The sequence below is a fragment of the Terrapene carolina genome, unplaced genomic scaffold (assembly GCF_002925995.2).
Source record: "Terrapene carolina triunguis isolate 2854851 unplaced genomic scaffold, T_m_triunguis-2.0 Scaffold180, whole genome shotgun sequence".
Lineage (NCBI taxonomy): Eukaryota > Metazoa > Chordata > Testudines > Emydidae > Terrapene > Terrapene triunguis.
Window position 1 is genome coordinate 7,509,242 of NW_020664531.1, and position 17,017 is coordinate 7,526,258.

At 40.9% G+C, this 17,017-nt stretch overlaps 1 protein-coding gene across 1 annotated transcript in view; it reads left to right on the forward strand.

The window, feature by feature from the left end:
- LOC113407020 (ATP-binding cassette sub-family A member 13-like) overlaps positions 1-17,017 on the forward strand; it is a 289,939-nt gene that overhangs the window by 165,034 nt on the left and 107,888 nt on the right. Inside the window, exons 43-46 of the mRNA XM_026654099.1 lie at positions 12,011-12,260; positions 13,345-13,437; positions 14,391-14,472; positions 16,574-16,692. Coding sequence (XP_026509884.1) covers positions 12,011-12,260; positions 13,345-13,437; positions 14,391-14,472; positions 16,574-16,692 — 544 coding nt within the window. The remainder of the gene's footprint in view (positions 1-12,010; positions 12,261-13,344; positions 13,438-14,390; positions 14,473-16,573; positions 16,693-17,017) is intronic.

The following is a 17,017-nucleotide window of genomic DNA, read 5'->3' on the forward strand; positions in this document are numbered from 1 at the left end:
CCAAATAAATTTGTTAGTCTTTAAGGTGCCACCGGACTCCTTGTTGTGATCTACCAGTAAGTGTAGACATGGTATAACTGACACCTCTCCCCCTGCAGGTTGGATCTTCACTACTTGAGCTACAGGAGCAATTGCTAGCCAGTACTTAGTTCATGCACTAGAGGAAGACTTAACCCACACTTTTCCAGTGGGTTGCACAACTGTTTCCTAGGGCAGAACATACTGGCAATCAGGAATCCTGGTTTGATATCGCTGGCTCTGAGAAAAGAGTGTGGTTTAGTGGTTAGAGGGAGAATAAATATAGCACATTCAATCTGAAAGGCAGTGTGTCAATTAGATAGAATTTAGGTCTACCGTGTTAGAGTCCTGGGTTCTCTTCCTTACTGTTCATGGAGTGATCTTGTGTTTACCTCTTTGTTAACGTGTTGTTATCATGCCATGTGCCACGCAGTTGAGGTTTGAGCCTTCCAAATAGGGATTAAGTGGCACTTGTATAGTGTATAAATGTTACGCTGGACCTCTACATAAGTAAGAATTTAATGCATGGTGAGCACTGTTCTGTCTCTGTCAACACATCAGTGTCTGTTTGTCTGACCTACCTAGATACATCACACTCATCAGAGAGCCTTACAAGATAATAAAACAGTAGGTTTGGTTAATTAAAATCCATGTAGCTATTTGCAGCTATTGGGTTAATCCAGACAAGTGAATTATCAGAATGCCTGGGGGGAAATAGTTTTTACCAAATAAAATTTTCAGATGCATGTGTTTGTTTGAATAAGTTCCTTCTTTCACTTTTCAACTTTTCATTTGCACAGCTTTTTATAAAATTTCAAAGCTAAATGGTATAACAAATTCTAGTGATGATATCGTCTAAAAAGTATCCTGAAATGAATTGAGAGGCACGTACATTTCACTTGACGGTATGGTCCTGATATGCTTAGTGTGGGGGTTTTTCAGTTAAGAAGATTTAGGATTCACTTGGTACATCCATGAGTGACTATCTGGAAAGCAGCTTGTTTGTTGAAACCTCCTCAGTCTGATTTTACTCTGTCACAGAAAGTCAGAGTGAGGCTGGCTATGTTAATGGTGCTTCAGTAGCCTATACAGAAGGATTGCCAGGGGATATTTTTTGTTATTTTTGATGTTATTCCTACTGCCTATGGAAATGTGTGTGCATCTCCCACTCACTTTGAGGGTGTGATCCCATATTTCCATCAATCACACAGAGCTTAATGTGTGTCAGCAGTGGTTATGTAGCCAGCTCCCTGATCCAGGAGCAGCTGAGACTCCAAATATTGTGTAGTCAGTAGTACCCAAGATACAATACAAGGTGCAATGAATTATCCATTTGCTAGTTAACTGTCCCAAAAAGGCAAGTTAACATTCTGGCCATTGCCATCACTGTGTGTGAGAGGAGTAGTGTGTTTTACTTTTTGAATCAGTGGTGAAATGTTTGTAACAACTGCATGTCATTTGAAACACAGCTGCATGACAACTGGAAAATTGCTTACTTACCTGCTTTTTTCCAGCAAACAGAACAAAGAATGTGCACCCTGTTTATTTGATTGATCGATCATGAGTTGTTCTATAAATTTCTCACCGTATTGCATGGTGTAGTGTATGGAATTGAAATAAAAACCAAAACGGAGGAGAGGCTGTGATTCTCATGGCTTTTTTCCCCCTAGTATGTATCAGGAAAGTATTTTAAATCTGCATTTAATATCTATTTTATATGGAACTGTACAATGCGTTTACTATCAGAGACAAACCTGAACATTAATCCCAAACATGGAATTTGGATTCAGAAATTGTGGTTTGGGTACGAATCTGTCATGAGTGTAGTAAAATCCCAGATAGAAACATTAAAAATACATTTCTTATTGGGGGGGAGGGGAGGTGGGCACACGTGGCTGTCTGTACATCCATCCTCATTTTACATTTCTCACCACCCTCAAAGGCTCAACCTCATTCTTCCCTTCAGCTGATAAAGGTCAGATGCTTGTCCCCTCCACAAGCTGTTGATCCAGCTTTGAGAGGGCCATGAGGTGCTTGCTCCCAATCACACTTTGGCTAGGTATATTGCTACAATCATCCTAAACCTGGCCAGCCCAGAAACTGTAGCATTGAACTAAATGCAAGTCCTGCTGTACTTTTTGTAAATATTCCTAGAATGGGTATTAGCAGTTAGGCAGGCTTCAATTTTCTTTTTTGGTGGGGGAGGTCTTGTGAGATCTAGCAGCCTCAGTTAAGAGGAACCCAGATCTATTTATAGCCTACTGAGAGAGGCTGTGTAAAGTAGGCCCCATATTAGTAAGTTTGATGGTAACGAAGGCCTAAAAATAAATTCCTCCTTATGGATAGTAAGTGTTGGGCCTGATGGGCTGAGTCAAGGCTGTTCCTCCAGAAGCAGAGAAGGGTCTGGCATACAAATGAAGGGGCTTCCTTTCTCCCCAGCTCTCTGAGAATAGCAGGAAGTGAACACTTAGAGAGGCTACTGACCAGAAAAAGTTGCCAGCAAGTTTTTTTCTAATGAACCCCATCTTGTTTCGGTGCACTCTGTATGTTTCGTCTGTTGTCTTGTGGGTGCTGTGTTTTTTCTGTACGAATCGAATTCTACACGTCACCAAAATCTTCAGCCTCTTGCTTATCTGATGATGATGGTGATGACCTTGGTTTCTCAGGTTCAGTCCTTTTAGGCCATGTGCTAAAATACCTAATATATGATATCTTAAGCCCTTTGAGTGCCTTACATACATAAAGGAAATCCTCTGCCCAATGCCTGTGTTGAAAAAAAATGGGCTAGTTCAATCTGCATTTGGAGGCAGGAAAAAATCACCTCTACCAGGTCATGGAGTCACAACTGAATCACTCTGTGCCTGCTGTCCAGCTTCAGCCGTACTAATTACCAAGCAGATTCCACAGAGGTTTGTGGGGGTCTTGCCCCCCACAGCTGCTTCAGCTCTTCTGTTCATGGATCTTAAGCCCCATGCAGAGTTCTTTTGCAGAAGGACATAGATATGAAGCTCTACTCCACAGCTGGTTGACATTTTTCATCTAGAAAATTTTCCCATTGAAAAATGGGACTTCATTGAAATCAACATTTTCTGGAGTATAAATTCTAAAACAAAAACGAATTGTTTTGAATCAACTTCTCAAAATAAAATTGTTTCAGATTCTCTACTTGTGGCACATAATAGTATAATCTCTTGTGGGTTGTAATACCTTGGGCTAATTTTGGTTGTTGGGTTTAGCATGTGGGTGCTGCGTGGTGTTGGTGGTGGTATCTTGTGATATACAAGAGGTCAGACAAGATGAGCTGGTGGTCTCTTCTGACTGTAAAGTCAATGACACTTTGAGTCTAAAATATTTCAAATGAAATAAAACAAAAGTTTTCATTTTGTCTTGATATGAAATATTTTGTAAACAAAATTTCCCGTGTAACAGCGGAAAGTTGTATTTAATTTCTATTTCCTGGGAATTTTTCCTTACAAATAAACTAGATTTTATCATCAGCTCTACCATGGAGGTAGCTTTTGCCCCCATTTCTCATAGATAGGGTAGTTCAGCATATGAATGGATCCTTCGATGCATGGAACCACTCAAGGGCGGGGGACAATAAAAGAAAATGTGGAAATGGCGGAAGTGCTAAATGACTTTTTTGTTTCAGCTCTCACTAAAAAGATCAGTAACACTTGGACATCTAACATAGGAAATGTCAGTGAAAAATGAGGTAGGATCAGAGGCTAAAATAGGGAAAGAACAAGTTAAAATTTACTTAGACAAGTTAGATGTCTTCAAGTCACCAGGGCCTGACGAAATAAATCCTATAATACTCAAGGAGCTGACTGAGGAGATATCTGAGTGGTTAGCCATTATCTTCGAAAAGTCATGGAAGATGGGAGAGATTCCAGAGGACTGGAAAAGGGCAAATACGGTGCCCATCTATGAAAAGGGAAATAAGGACAACCCAGGGAATTAGACCAGTCCTCTTAACTTCAGTACCTGAAAAGATAATGGAGCAAATAATTATGCAAACACCTAGAAGATAATCACATAAGTAACAGTCAGCATGGATTTGTCAAGAACAAATCATGTCAAACCAACCTGATAGCTTTCTTTCAGAGGATAGCAAGCCTTGTGGATGGGGGGAAGCGGTACACATGGTATATCTTGACTTTATAGTAAGGCTTTTGATACTGTCTCACATGAACTTCTCATAAGCAAACTAGGGGAATAACCAACTTAGATGGAGCTGTTATGAGGTGAGTGCATAGCTGGTTGGAAATCCATTCCCAGAGAGTAATCATCAGTGGTGCACAATCAAACTAGAAGAGCATATTGAATAGGGTCCCGCAGGGATCAGTTTTGGGTCCGGTTCTGTTCAACATCTTCATCAATGATTTAGATAATGGCATAGCGCAACGGTTCTCAAACTGTGGGTTGGGACAAGCCCAAGCCCCACCGCCTGGGGCCGGAGCCGAAACCCGAGAGCTTCAGCCCTAAGCAGCCAGGCACAGGTTACAGGCCTCCTGCTTGGGGCAAAAGCCCTTTGGCTTTGGCCCCCCTACCTGGTGCAGTGGAGCTCGGGCGGGCTCAGGGCTTTGGTCCTCCCTCCTGGGGTCGTGTAATAATTTTGTCTCAGAAAGGGGTTGTGGAACAATGAAGTTTGAGAATCCCTGGCATAGAGAATGCACTTGTAAAGTTTGCAGATGATGCTAAGCTGGGAGGGGTTGCAAGTTTTTTGGAGGAGAGGATTAAAATTCAAAATGCTGTGGACAAACTGGAGAAATGGTCTGAAGTAAATAGGATGAAATTCAATAAGGACAAATGAAAGTATTCCACTTAGGAAAGCACAAGCAGTTGCACACCTACAAAATGGGAAATGACTGCCTAGAAAGGAGTACTGCGGAAAGGGATATGGGGGTCATAGAGGATCACAAGCTAAATGTGAGTCAACACTGTAACACTGTTACAAAAAAAAGCAAACATAATTCTTGGTTTTATTAGCAGGAGTGTTGCAAGCAAGACATGGGAAGTGATTCTTCCGCTCTATTCAGTACTGATTAGGCCTCAACTGGAGTATTGTCTCCAGTTCTGGGTGACACATTTCAGGAAAGATGTGGACAAATTGGAGAAAGTCCAGAGAAGAGCAACAAAAATGATTAAAGATCTAGAAAACATGACCTGTGAGGGAAGATTGATAAAAATGGGTTTATTTAGTGTGGAGAAGAGAAGACTGAGGGCACGTCTTCACTACCCGCCGGATTGGCGGGTAGCAATCGATCTGTTGGGGATCGACTTATCGCGTCTAGTGAAGACGCGATAAAATCGATCCCCGATGGCTCTGCCGTCGACTCCGGAAATCCACCGCGACAAGAGGCGGCAGCGGTCGACTCGCTGCCATCCTCACAGCCAGGTAAGTCGACCTAAAATATGCAACTTCAGCTACGCTATTCACGTAGCTGAAGTTGCGTATTTTAGGTTGACCCCCCCCCCCCCCCGTAGTGTAGACCTAGCCTGAGAGGGGACATAAGTTTTCAAGTACATAAAAGGTTGTTAAAAGGAGGAAGGAGGAAAATTGTTCTCTTTAACCTCTGACAATAGGACAAGAAGCAATGGGCTTAAATTGCAGCAAGGGTGGCTTAGGTTGAACATTAGGAAGAAAATTCCTAACTCTCAGGGTGGCTAAGCACTGGAATAAATTGCTCAGGGAGATTGTGGAATCTCCATCATTGGATATTTTTAATAGCAGGTTAGATAAACATCTGCCAGGGATGGTCTAGATAATACTTAGTCCTGCCTTGAGTGCCAGGGATTTGAGTAGATGACCTCTTGAGGTCCCTTCCAGTCCTACAATTCTGTGGTTCTACGGATTCACAAGGCATAGCTTTCCCTTCATGTTCTCCATTGTTAAAGCACTTTTCATCCAAAAATCTCAAAGCACTTTATGAAAATCTTCACAACACTTTTGTTTTACAGATGGGTAGGCTAGAAGGGCATATGATGCAGAGATGGGCTTTGGGCAAGTCACTTAACCTCACAGTTGAATCATTACAAATTCAAAACAGAAGCTAGGACTTCTGACTCCCAGTCACCTTCTGTAACCGTTAGACACCCTCCTTCCTACTGTGCTTCTTTATGACAAAAGACATTTAAAAACATACACATTGTTTTTTCAACTAATTTTAACACAGTAGTTTTATATCCTAAATGAGAACTTCAAAACCTTTGGTACTGTTCAGAATTCTGGAACCTATGAACTTTTGAATGAGTTATAAATTCTGGTTCCTGGAGTCCAAAACTACAGGACTTAGTGAAATGAGTTGATTGCTTTCTGTCTCATTTTTCTGTTGCTTCGTGAATTAAAATTCATCTCTGAAATGTAAAGGGAGAGTCTGGGTGAATTGGGAAGTACAATTTAATTGTGGACATAATTGCACTTCTTGCACATAATTGCACTCATAAGTCATAAAGACAATTTTTAACAGTTGGGTCAGATTTTTAATTTTATCAGCTAAATTATTCATGTGAAGATTTCTATATGCTGTCAGCATGAAAGTTAAATTCATAATTGGGAGGTTGGCTGGTCTTTTTCTATTTTTAAAATTACTTTACTAATTGTGAAAAACTCTTGATTCTCATAAGTTTGTGCTTTACTTATGCCTCCTGACATGCATACAAAAGGGATGTAAGGAACTACTTCCTTACATCAAGCAAAGCAAAAGTGACTATGAATTCCAGTTATAAGCAAATACATTACATTGTCAATGAAGAAAACAGGGCATGCTTGGGTGAATTTCAAGTGAACGTGGAAATCAAATTCAAATTGTTCTTTTTCCAAGTGATTTAATATCTTGGGATTCCAGGAAAAGGTCTTGGGCACAATTGTGGAAAGGTCAACATAGACCTTTATTTGATATGCAGCCTGTGGCGGGGGGGGGAGGGTCACCTTTGCTGTGGGTGGGCTTGTGCCTGCCAATTCCCAGATTCCCATTAGGTGCAGTCAAAAAAGCAACTAAAATGGCAGGTTGCATAAAGAATGGGATGGAGAACAATACAAAGACGTTTTTAATGCCATTTGTATAAATCAATGGTTTACCCTCATCTGGAACATTGTGTGCAGTACTGGTCATTCATCTAAAAATGCTATTGCAGAAGTAGAGGGGGTTCAGAGACAAGCAGTGAGAATGATTAGGGGCATGGAAAAATTATTACATGCTGAGAGATTGAAAAGATTTGGATTGTTGATACATGCTTTGGGATTTACACCAATCTCAAAGTGCTTTGCGTCATGAGGGGTCTTCAATCTGTGGTGGATTATCCCACATCTCCCTAAGGGGGTCTCCTTGTACCTTCCCTTGAAGCATCTGGTGCTGGCCACTGTTAGTCAGGATACCAGACTAGATGGACCTTCAGTCTGATCCAGCCTTTGCAAGTCCTATGTTTTCTGTGTTGAAATACCTGACTTAATTTGCTACTATTTTTCTCTTCTCTTTTTCCTGGGGAGCAGGTGAATTCAGTTTCATTTTCATTGTCAGACTTTCCCCCAGTAAATCACCATATTTGTCTTTTACCTTGAACCTGTGAATGATTCAAATCACATTGTGTGATTTATTCCCATGTGGCCATGTTATTCATTTGTGCTTTTATCTCAGCAACATACTGTTCTGTTGAAAATGCATCGATCAAGACTTTAAAAAGTCACTAATTTTGTGTGCCTCAATTGTGAGATGCTTTAAGAGAGTCTGATTTTCAGAAAGTGTGGAATACCATCCTCTGATAACCAGGGTACTTGAAGGTGTCTTAAATCAGACATCCAAAATCCCTTGTCACATTCAAAAATTTTGGTCAGTATTCCTGGTAGAGATCTAAAAGTACATAAGAGATCAGTTAAACCAACTCTCTTCTTTTTTCACTACAGTTTTGTTCTCTTAAGCAGTCTTAAAAATATGGCTCCTAAACCCAATATCAAAACATTCCAGGACTGTGAAGTGGGGTTTGGAATGCATATATGGATCTGAATTTTGTAGCTAAGCTCCTCTCTTTCTAATGGATCAAAACCCCAGATACAAACTGTGGCATGTGCAGCTATAAATGTAGGGGGATGTTACATTACGATACTGTTTTCTGCATCCTGCACCTTTATATGTAAGAAGTGTCCCTGGTAGGTGTGCAAGGAGCTGGGTTCTGAGGTTTCCTGCCATGTGAGAAATACATTCTGCTTTCTCTTTCATGGAGATTTTACAGTGATTTATTTCAGCCCGTCTGGCTTGTTTTCCTTGTTCTGAAAAAAAAAATCACTTTCGTGAGGGGAAGAAGAAGGTGAGAAGAGTGGGATAAATGCTCCCAACCCTGATTTAATGTCCATCGAAGTCAGTAGAAAAATGTCTGTGAGCTGCAATGGGTGTTGTATCAAGCCCTTAGTGAATAATTTGGCTCAGTAGCATATTTAGTGCAGAAGTGCATTGTAGTTTGTGACCCTTCATATAGCCTACCGCGTGACTGACACCGCATGGGAGCCCAAGAGCAGAGTGAGAATAGAAAGCAGGGAGCCTCTTGGAATCTATGCTGGGGCAGCACCAGCTGGAGGTCTGAGGTCAGGGGAATGCCTGCTGCAAATTAAAAATTCTCAAAACAGAGAGGTGGTGTCTCTCTAGGGACCCTGGAAGCATTCTGGCTGCCTCAGAGGTCTGGAAACAGAATCATGTGGCTAATCCACTAGTATGGTGCATGCTTGCATCCCCCTTCCGTTGCCATGGCTTTCAAAGCCACAATTAAGCCTGCAATATGTGATGCTGCCTCTGTGGGGATATCTGGGGAATTCAAGCATAAGAGCCTCTTAAATTGTGACTCTTGCTGAAATTAAAGTTATGCCAAAGTTTTCAACCTTCATTTCAGAGCATGAATGGGGAGCTACATGGGACTGATGCAAAGTAGGGAGCCAAAGGTGCGAAGATTGTGAGTTAAAGAGGCGGAATTTCTCCAAGGAAGATATTGCTCCTTTTGTTCCCCTCCAAACATGCTAATTCAAATGGTCATAACTTCCAGTGAGTAAAGCTTAACATTTCATCACTGGGCTTAATATTTACTTCCTGTCCCCTACCTGTTCTCACCAGTCCCCTAGGTGTAGGTTACAAAAATACAGCCTTAGTTAAAGACACTTTTATCCTGTCTTCAGCAAACTCTACTTGAAGTATGGTTATAATATTGCAGTTTCTTGTTACAAAATGTACAGAATTTTGAATGTAACAAAAAACCCATTGGCCAAGTTCTGTGCAATGGCCCATGCAGATCAATGGACTTCCACTGAGGATACACAGCATGGGAATGAGCACAGAATTTGGCCTATGTTCTTCAAAAGCCAAACTTTTGAAGTAAATTTAGCTTTTGATATTGCCTCTATTTTCATCAGTCCAACTTTTCTCCCCTTATGTATCAAAACTAACTCTTTTCTTCTGGATTTGTACGCACTAACCTTTCCCCCTCCCTCTGCAACTGCCATCATTTTATGTTTAACTGAGATGGTTCTCTATATAAAACACTGCCCCATGCCAATATGAGGAGTCACCTTTCAAAATTAAAGAAAATTCCAGTGCACCAGAAGAAACTGTGAAAGGGAAGAGACAATTGACCCCGAGGCTAATTGAGAGCACCTACACAAACAATGGTTAAAATCTAGTGCGGAAATAACATCTGTGAAAAGCTCAATATATAGAATGCAAGATAAGAGGGACAAATCTAACTAGATATGATAGTTCTTCTTAGATCTTATTGAGCCCTAGTGCAAACAAGCCATTGGGTCTTACTACACTACAAACACCGGCTGTTAAAAAGCAACCCCAGAGACCAGTGTATTTTAACCAAAAGAGAAAGTTGAAATATAAATATATAAATACACACACACACCCATATGCAGAGAGAGAGAGTTTGTCTAACCTACAGCTGAATGGGGGTAAGGGGCATGGTAATAGTGTTACACGTATTTGAAGGATATTAATGTCAAGAATGAAGAGGAAGTAATTAGCAAAATTCACAGGGATTTAACTGTGAATGGGGTTTCCTATAGGGTAGTGATGGAAGATCTATCAGCTGAGATTTGGATCCATCAGTTTGGTTGGATAAAGCATTAGAAAATGTACTATAGGGGAGATTCCTGTATTGACAGGGAGACGAACTGAATGCATTAGTGGGACTTTTTCATGTTTAGTTCCTGTGATGATATAATATTTTCTCTTGATAGGTGGTCCAGCTCCTATTAAAGACAACTGAAAAAGTCTCATTGATTTCAGTGAGCATTAGATCAGATCCTTGATGTCCACACAGGTCAAGACTATAATAACAGGCACTTATCCAGGATGCAGGGAAGGAAGCCACTCCCTTTTCATGGCTTGGGCAAGGGCCTGACAAAATTGTATACTCAGCACTCTCCTAGCTGTGCACAGAGCCCCAAAGGCGGCAGAGATGAGATGGGACCTTGGTCCCACCACTTTTTTTCATACCTGCGGAGTGGAGGCAAGGGAGAAGAAACAATTATATCACTTGGCTGGTCATGTGCAAATTAAGTATTGGTTGTTTTGCAATGGGCACCCATTTACAGTCTGAGCAAGATGCTAATCAACAGGTTATGCGGGCTGTGGGAAAGAACAAAAACAGCAGGGGTCATCCTACTTAGGAGTGAGAATGAACTTTTGAAACTATGTCTGGGGTGCAGATGAACCTCCGGTTATCCTTTCATCTATAAAGATGAGCTGCCAGCGGGCTTGATCTTGTACGAGGGGAGATTTCAGCCAGCCTGGTTGAAAATGCTGAGAGAATGACATGCGATATGCTACCTTGTAGGAGATGCTATGATTTTGCTTTATGTTTCCAATATTCTTACGTTCTGTCATTTGAATCTCTGTTCTTCGATAATAAACCTATTATTGGTGTGTGTCTGTGTCTGTGTAAAATATATGTTGTGTGTGAAGTAGAGTGAGGATCCTGAGTTGAATCTTATAAGTTGGTGTGTCCTATTCCTTTGGGAGTAGCAAATCAGACAATTGAGTGTGTGTTCAGTGGAACAGGCGCCGAGCATTGCAGAAGGACACTTGGAGGATTTGGGGGTTGGTGTGTACCTATTGCTAACCTGTAGATTTCAGAGTAGCAGCCGTGTTAGTCTGTATCCGCAAAAAGAACAGGAGTACTTGTGGCACCTTAGAGACTAACAAATTTATTAGAGCATAAGCTTTCGTGGGCTACAACCCACTTCTTCGGATGCATCCTGTAGAGGGAGAGCAAGGCCTGCAGAAGCCTGGAAGGTTGTGCTTGTGTTGCCAAAGGCTGGTGGATTCAGAGAGCTGATCTACAGCTGGCACAGACAAGACTCCCTCATGCTAAGGGCAGGTAATAGTGAGGTGCCTCACAACCATGGGTCCCACAGGAATCATCATAGGAGAACGTTGCACTATCCCAAATATTGCTGCAGGCGGCAAAATCCTCTCTGGGTTGCTGTGGCCAGGTTTGTATATTTCTGAGGCCCCTTGTACTCCCTGTGGAGCAATGCAGCTCTACACTGCCTCCTCCTGAGGCCAGTGGCTAAATGTTGAAATTTGAGAGAGAATATTTATATAGTACTTTGAAAAGACAAAACGCCTTATACCGAAAATGATAAGCAGGATTGTTTGTAGTTTTACTGTTCTAGTTCCTTCTAACTGCACCACAGCCCATACTCAATCAAAACTCTCACGGACTTCCACCATTGAGTTCAGTAGTTATTTTTATCTGAGTCAGGAGTGCAAGATTGGGCCTGCGATATTGTTTTGTAATCATTTACTGTTATGGCTGTTTTATTTTTATCCTTGATAGGGACTAAATGTTTCCCAGGGAAGGTAAAGAGAGAGGGAGAGAGAGACATTTTTTAAGGGGTCACCATGTTCTCTGTTTGAGGATCTAGCCTCAGATAAGAATCATGTGATTTCCCAGAAATGACAGTTCATGTTTGTGAAGAGGTTTGTTTGTCTCCCGGCAGGTAACTCACTCCTGGATGCCCAGAGTGTGCGTGGAACAAGGCTTGTTTTCACACAGATTGCTGCCCTTTTAATGAAGCGGTTTCACCACACCAGGCGAGACTGGAGAGGAACTCTATCAAATGTTCTGCTGCCTGTCCTCTTTGTTGCCATGGCAATGGCGTTGTTTACTGTGAAGCCATTAGCTACTGATTATCCTTCACTCAAGCTGATGCCAGGCCTTTATGACAATGTAGAATCCTCCTTCTTTAGGTAAAAAAAAACATTCAGCATCATCAACTCTGGAGCAGGGTCGTCATTTTTGATTATTTAAGATTTTTTTTTTCCTCTAAGCAGAGTAATCAAACTCACATTTTATAGTGACTGGATTTTTTTAAAACAAAATGTCTTGAGAGCTGCTCACCCCATCAAAAAATTATGTTAGTCACTTATTTCAATTTTGTGGATAATAGTGATGGGTAAATTACATCTATTTAAATAGCAGAAATGCATCTTCTTATGTGTTGAGGCACAAAGCAAATGGGGGAGAAAGGGCAGAGGCTTTGGATCAGGCTGGATTGGGCAATCTCTTTCAAGATGGGTCATTAGGGTTTTTATATAATGTGTGTGTGTGTGCATACAATCATACACATGTGCGTGTGTTTATTGCTTTAGCTTATTTCTGCTTAGTTTACTAGGTCTGTAGGCATTGCCTACAAAGCTTCCTTGGTCTACAAATGCAAGCGAGCATTTATAAGATCTAGAGTCTCTGCTATTGAACTTTTAGTTGCTATACTTATGGCTGTAGAACGTACTAGCTCTGCAGGTGTTTCCTTTGTATCTGTCAATGTCTGTAGGTGCAGCCCAATTTACAGGGTCTGCGGTCCTTTTCTCTACCAAATACAGGCAGCAGACCACCACAGTGCTATATATTTCCTTGCAATATTGGATAGAGATGCTTCCTGTACCTGACATAGGTCAAAAAGGAGGATGCAGGTTCTATCATAAAGCAAAAGTCCATATTGTTGAACTTATACATGTAATGTGAAAGACTTACATTTCTTTTTTATGGCCACCGGTGGAGATTCATGCCAGTAACTGGAGGATAGGCAGAGTTAAGGTCCATGTAGTAACCTTTACTTTGAATTCCTTCACATTTAATGTTTAGGGTTTTTTTAAATGTTAGTTTTTAATCAGTGAAATAAACTGTGAGCTATGCTTCTGTCTCAGAGATATTGTGACTATATAGCACGTTTTGAACAGTTATTTTATGCTGCCTCAATTTCTATCTCATGTGCCTGAATGTGGGTCTCCTTAGTTCTAATTACCTTATTTATTCCCCCTATCTTCTGAACAGCACTGAAAGTGACGATCTAGGAAACCTTTCTTATGTGCTGTTGAGACATTTTTCAGGCCAGGATCACCCATGCACCTATTCAAGACAAGATGTGTAAGTGTGAACAATGCAACTGTTTTTAATGTACTAAGTGACTAATGATTACTGCCATTGATACAGAGATTCCTGCACAGGGGAGAGACTCAATATGCTTTGTAAGATTTTATGTTAATGTAATAAGATGTATTCATTAAACAGTTATTAGCTATTAGCTGCCTGAATAGCAATAATCTTCACTAGATGTAGAGCACTGGATTCAATCTTTCCTTGTGAAATGTAAGTTTAATAGTTGTGCCTCCAAAAGTAAAAGAATGGATAACACGGAATCCGGTGATTAAATAATTTTATGTCCTATTTTATGTAGCATATCCATATACACCTTATGCTTTGTTTGATCATTTTAGTATGACTTTTAAAAAATTGTATTGATGAATGAGCTGGCTTCTAGCTGAAATACATTAATAGGCTTCTAAGTCCCATTGAAGTCTGTGGGAATCTTCCAATTAATTTCAGCAAGATTTGGATCAGGCCCGAAGTCAGTAAGAATGAAGGTTGGTGATATAGTCAGTAACTGCAAGTGATGCTATACTGAATCAATGTTCATTAAATAGAAGGCCAGATTTTCCAAGTTAGACATGCCTGGTTGGGGTAGTATGTTTACTTGCCTCTATGTTACGCACACAAAAACCTGGTGTACAGCTAATTGGCTGTTTGCTCTGGAAAATATCTGATTTGCATGCACACTGCAGATGTTTGCAGTGCTAAGTTAGAAGCCACCAAGTTAGAAGTGTCAGAAGTTATTACACTGATCCATGATGAATAAAATTGACATAATTTAATAGAACAACAATACAACCATTGTTTTAGCACCAGTATTGTGGAGATGGTGAAGATGGAGGTGGTCAAGATACAGCAACTGTTTGTCATTCTTTCGACATCCACTGTTAGATAAAATATTATAGTTTATCTTTTAATGATTGTTCTTATTGTTGTTTTTGCTCCAGTAGAAAAAATGATTCATGCTGGCAGACTGAGCCTAGTCCACCACAGGAATTCTTGGATGCATGTGGGTGTGTGACAGATCATCGGGTATATTTTATTTCTTTCCTTAACAAAATGAGACTAATGATTGGGCTCATTATGACTGGTGATTTTCATTCTGTCTCTAGTATTGCTTTGACTTCATTTTCTAAAGTTTTCAGGGAAATAATATATAAAATATTAGTCTACATCTAGACAAAACACTTGCAGTCACTAGGTCAACCTTGTGAACTATCATATCTTCCAGAAATGTATTACTGTGAGGATACTGTATGTGAAACAAATTTCTTTTTTTTAAAGACATATCATAGAATCATAGAATATCAGGGTTGGAAGGGACCTCAGGAGGTCATCTAGTCCAACCCCCTGCTCAAAGCAGGACCAATCCCCAACTAAATCATCCCAGCCTGGGCTTTGTCAAACCTGACCTTAAAAACCTCTAAGAAAGGAGATTATACTACCTCCCTAGGTAACCCATTCCAGTGCTTTAACACCCTCCTAGTGAAAAAGTTTTTCCTAATATCCAACTTAAACCTCCCCCACTGCAACTTGAGACCATTGCTTCTTGTTCTGTTATCTGCCACCACTGAGAACAGTCTAGATCCATCCTGTTTGGAACCCCCTTTCAGGTAGTTGAAAGCAGCTATCAAATCCCCTCTCATTCTTTTCTTTTCTGCAGACTAAATAATCCCAGTTCCGTCAGCCTCTCCTCATAAGTCATGTGCTCCAGACCCCTAATCATTTTTGTTGCCCTCTGCTGGAATCTTTCCAATTTTTCCACATCCTTCTTGTAGTGTGGGGCCCGAAACTGGACACAGTACTCCAGATGAGGCCTCACCAATGCCGAATAGAGGGGAATGATCATGTCCCTCGATCTGCTGGCAATGCTCCAATTTATACAGCCCAAAATGCCGTTAGCCTTCTGGGCAACAAGGGCACACTGTTGAATCATATCCAGCTTCTCGTCCACTGTAACCCCTAGGTCATTTTCTGCAGGTGTGCTTCCACTGTAGGTGTGCTTTCCCCCAAGATAGCTGTCAGACATTTCAGATATAATTTTGTATAAATCTGAATGTGGATACGCCCAGCAAAACCAAGATCTGGGCATTTGTGGAGTTGGGACTCAAACCTGTCTTAGCAGCATTTGATCCATGGCTATCAAACTCAACTTGACAGTGCAGAGAAGGCTGGGGACTGATCTCATCTCCCCTTCACCCTTTGGGGTTGGGAGGGGGTGTTGGAACCCAGTGAGACACTAGCAGGAAGCCGTCCTTGTCTGCAGGATAGCACAAGGACTGCAAATGTGTCTGGCACCTGCACATGGGAACTTTTGTTCTCCACCTTGTGCACTTGTGAACAATACCACTCTGGGGCTTTGTGAGCCAATTGCCCCCTATCTATTCCCAAACCCTCATTTGGATCCTGCAATAGTCTTCTAATTGTAATAAGAATGAACAGATCATAGTCCCACTTCCACCCTCTATTACTTGAAATCTGCAAGTGGTTAGGACAGTATTTTGAGTTCATTTGCTCACATATGAAAATGAAGCCAGACTCTGAGAAAAGATCTTGGAGTAGATAGTTGTTTGTGAGCTTATGTCCACTATATATGTTCCCCCTCATTCACCAGATCTTTGTATCTTCTTCTTCTTCTTCCCACTCTCTGGCCCAAGGAGAGAATTCCCATAAATCATTAAAGAACATTTTCATGTATTTCTCATCAAACACATCACATGAATTTGAATCCCATCTTCCCCTCATACTCTGTTCAGTGAATTTTGTGTGTTTATTTTCAGCTTCAGCAGATGAATGATAGTGACTGTAAAAGTCTCATTGCCTTTTCATTGCTGTAAACGTTCCCAAAATTGCATGCATAAAAAATGTTGTTTCTAAAACAAAGTTGACTGATAAGGTTACAACAGAAATAAAAGGTGGCTTTGATTTACTAGTGACCGTTACCATGATTTCAGATGTCCTGTGAACATAAAAACCATACCTCATTTGTTGAAAAGTTATAAAAGCCAGAAAAAGCCAGTCCAGCTGAAAAGCAAGGCAGTAAAGTTTGAGTGTGAATTCAGAATCATGGCTAAAAAAATAGACGCTGAGGTTTTTAAAATAACTTTACTCATATATGTATATTGTTTTCCAGAAGTGTCCAAGCTTCAATGTGTCTGCTGCCTACCTGAAGAACAGGAAAGGGCATGTTCTGTACAACCTCTCGGGTTTCAATGTGGAAGAATACTTAATCATGCCTACAAACAAAGCAAGGTAATTTTAAAATTCTTCTTCGAGTAGTGTCCATATGGGTGTTCCACTGTAGGGATGCTTGCATCCCTGCACTGCTGATCGGAGAACTTCAATAGTAGTGTCCGTTAGGCCCACACGTGCTGTCTGTCCTCGTGCCCCGCCATGAGGCTAGCCAATGCACACAGGCTAACCCCCCTCAGTTCCTTTTCAACATCCCCAGTGGTTAGAGATTTAGCCATTAGCAGTCTGTTTGTGACCATTACCTTCTTTTACATTTCTGTAGTTAATCAGTCTCCCGAGACTTAGTTGTAGTTTCTTCTTTTTGTACTTTCTTCCCGAACAAACA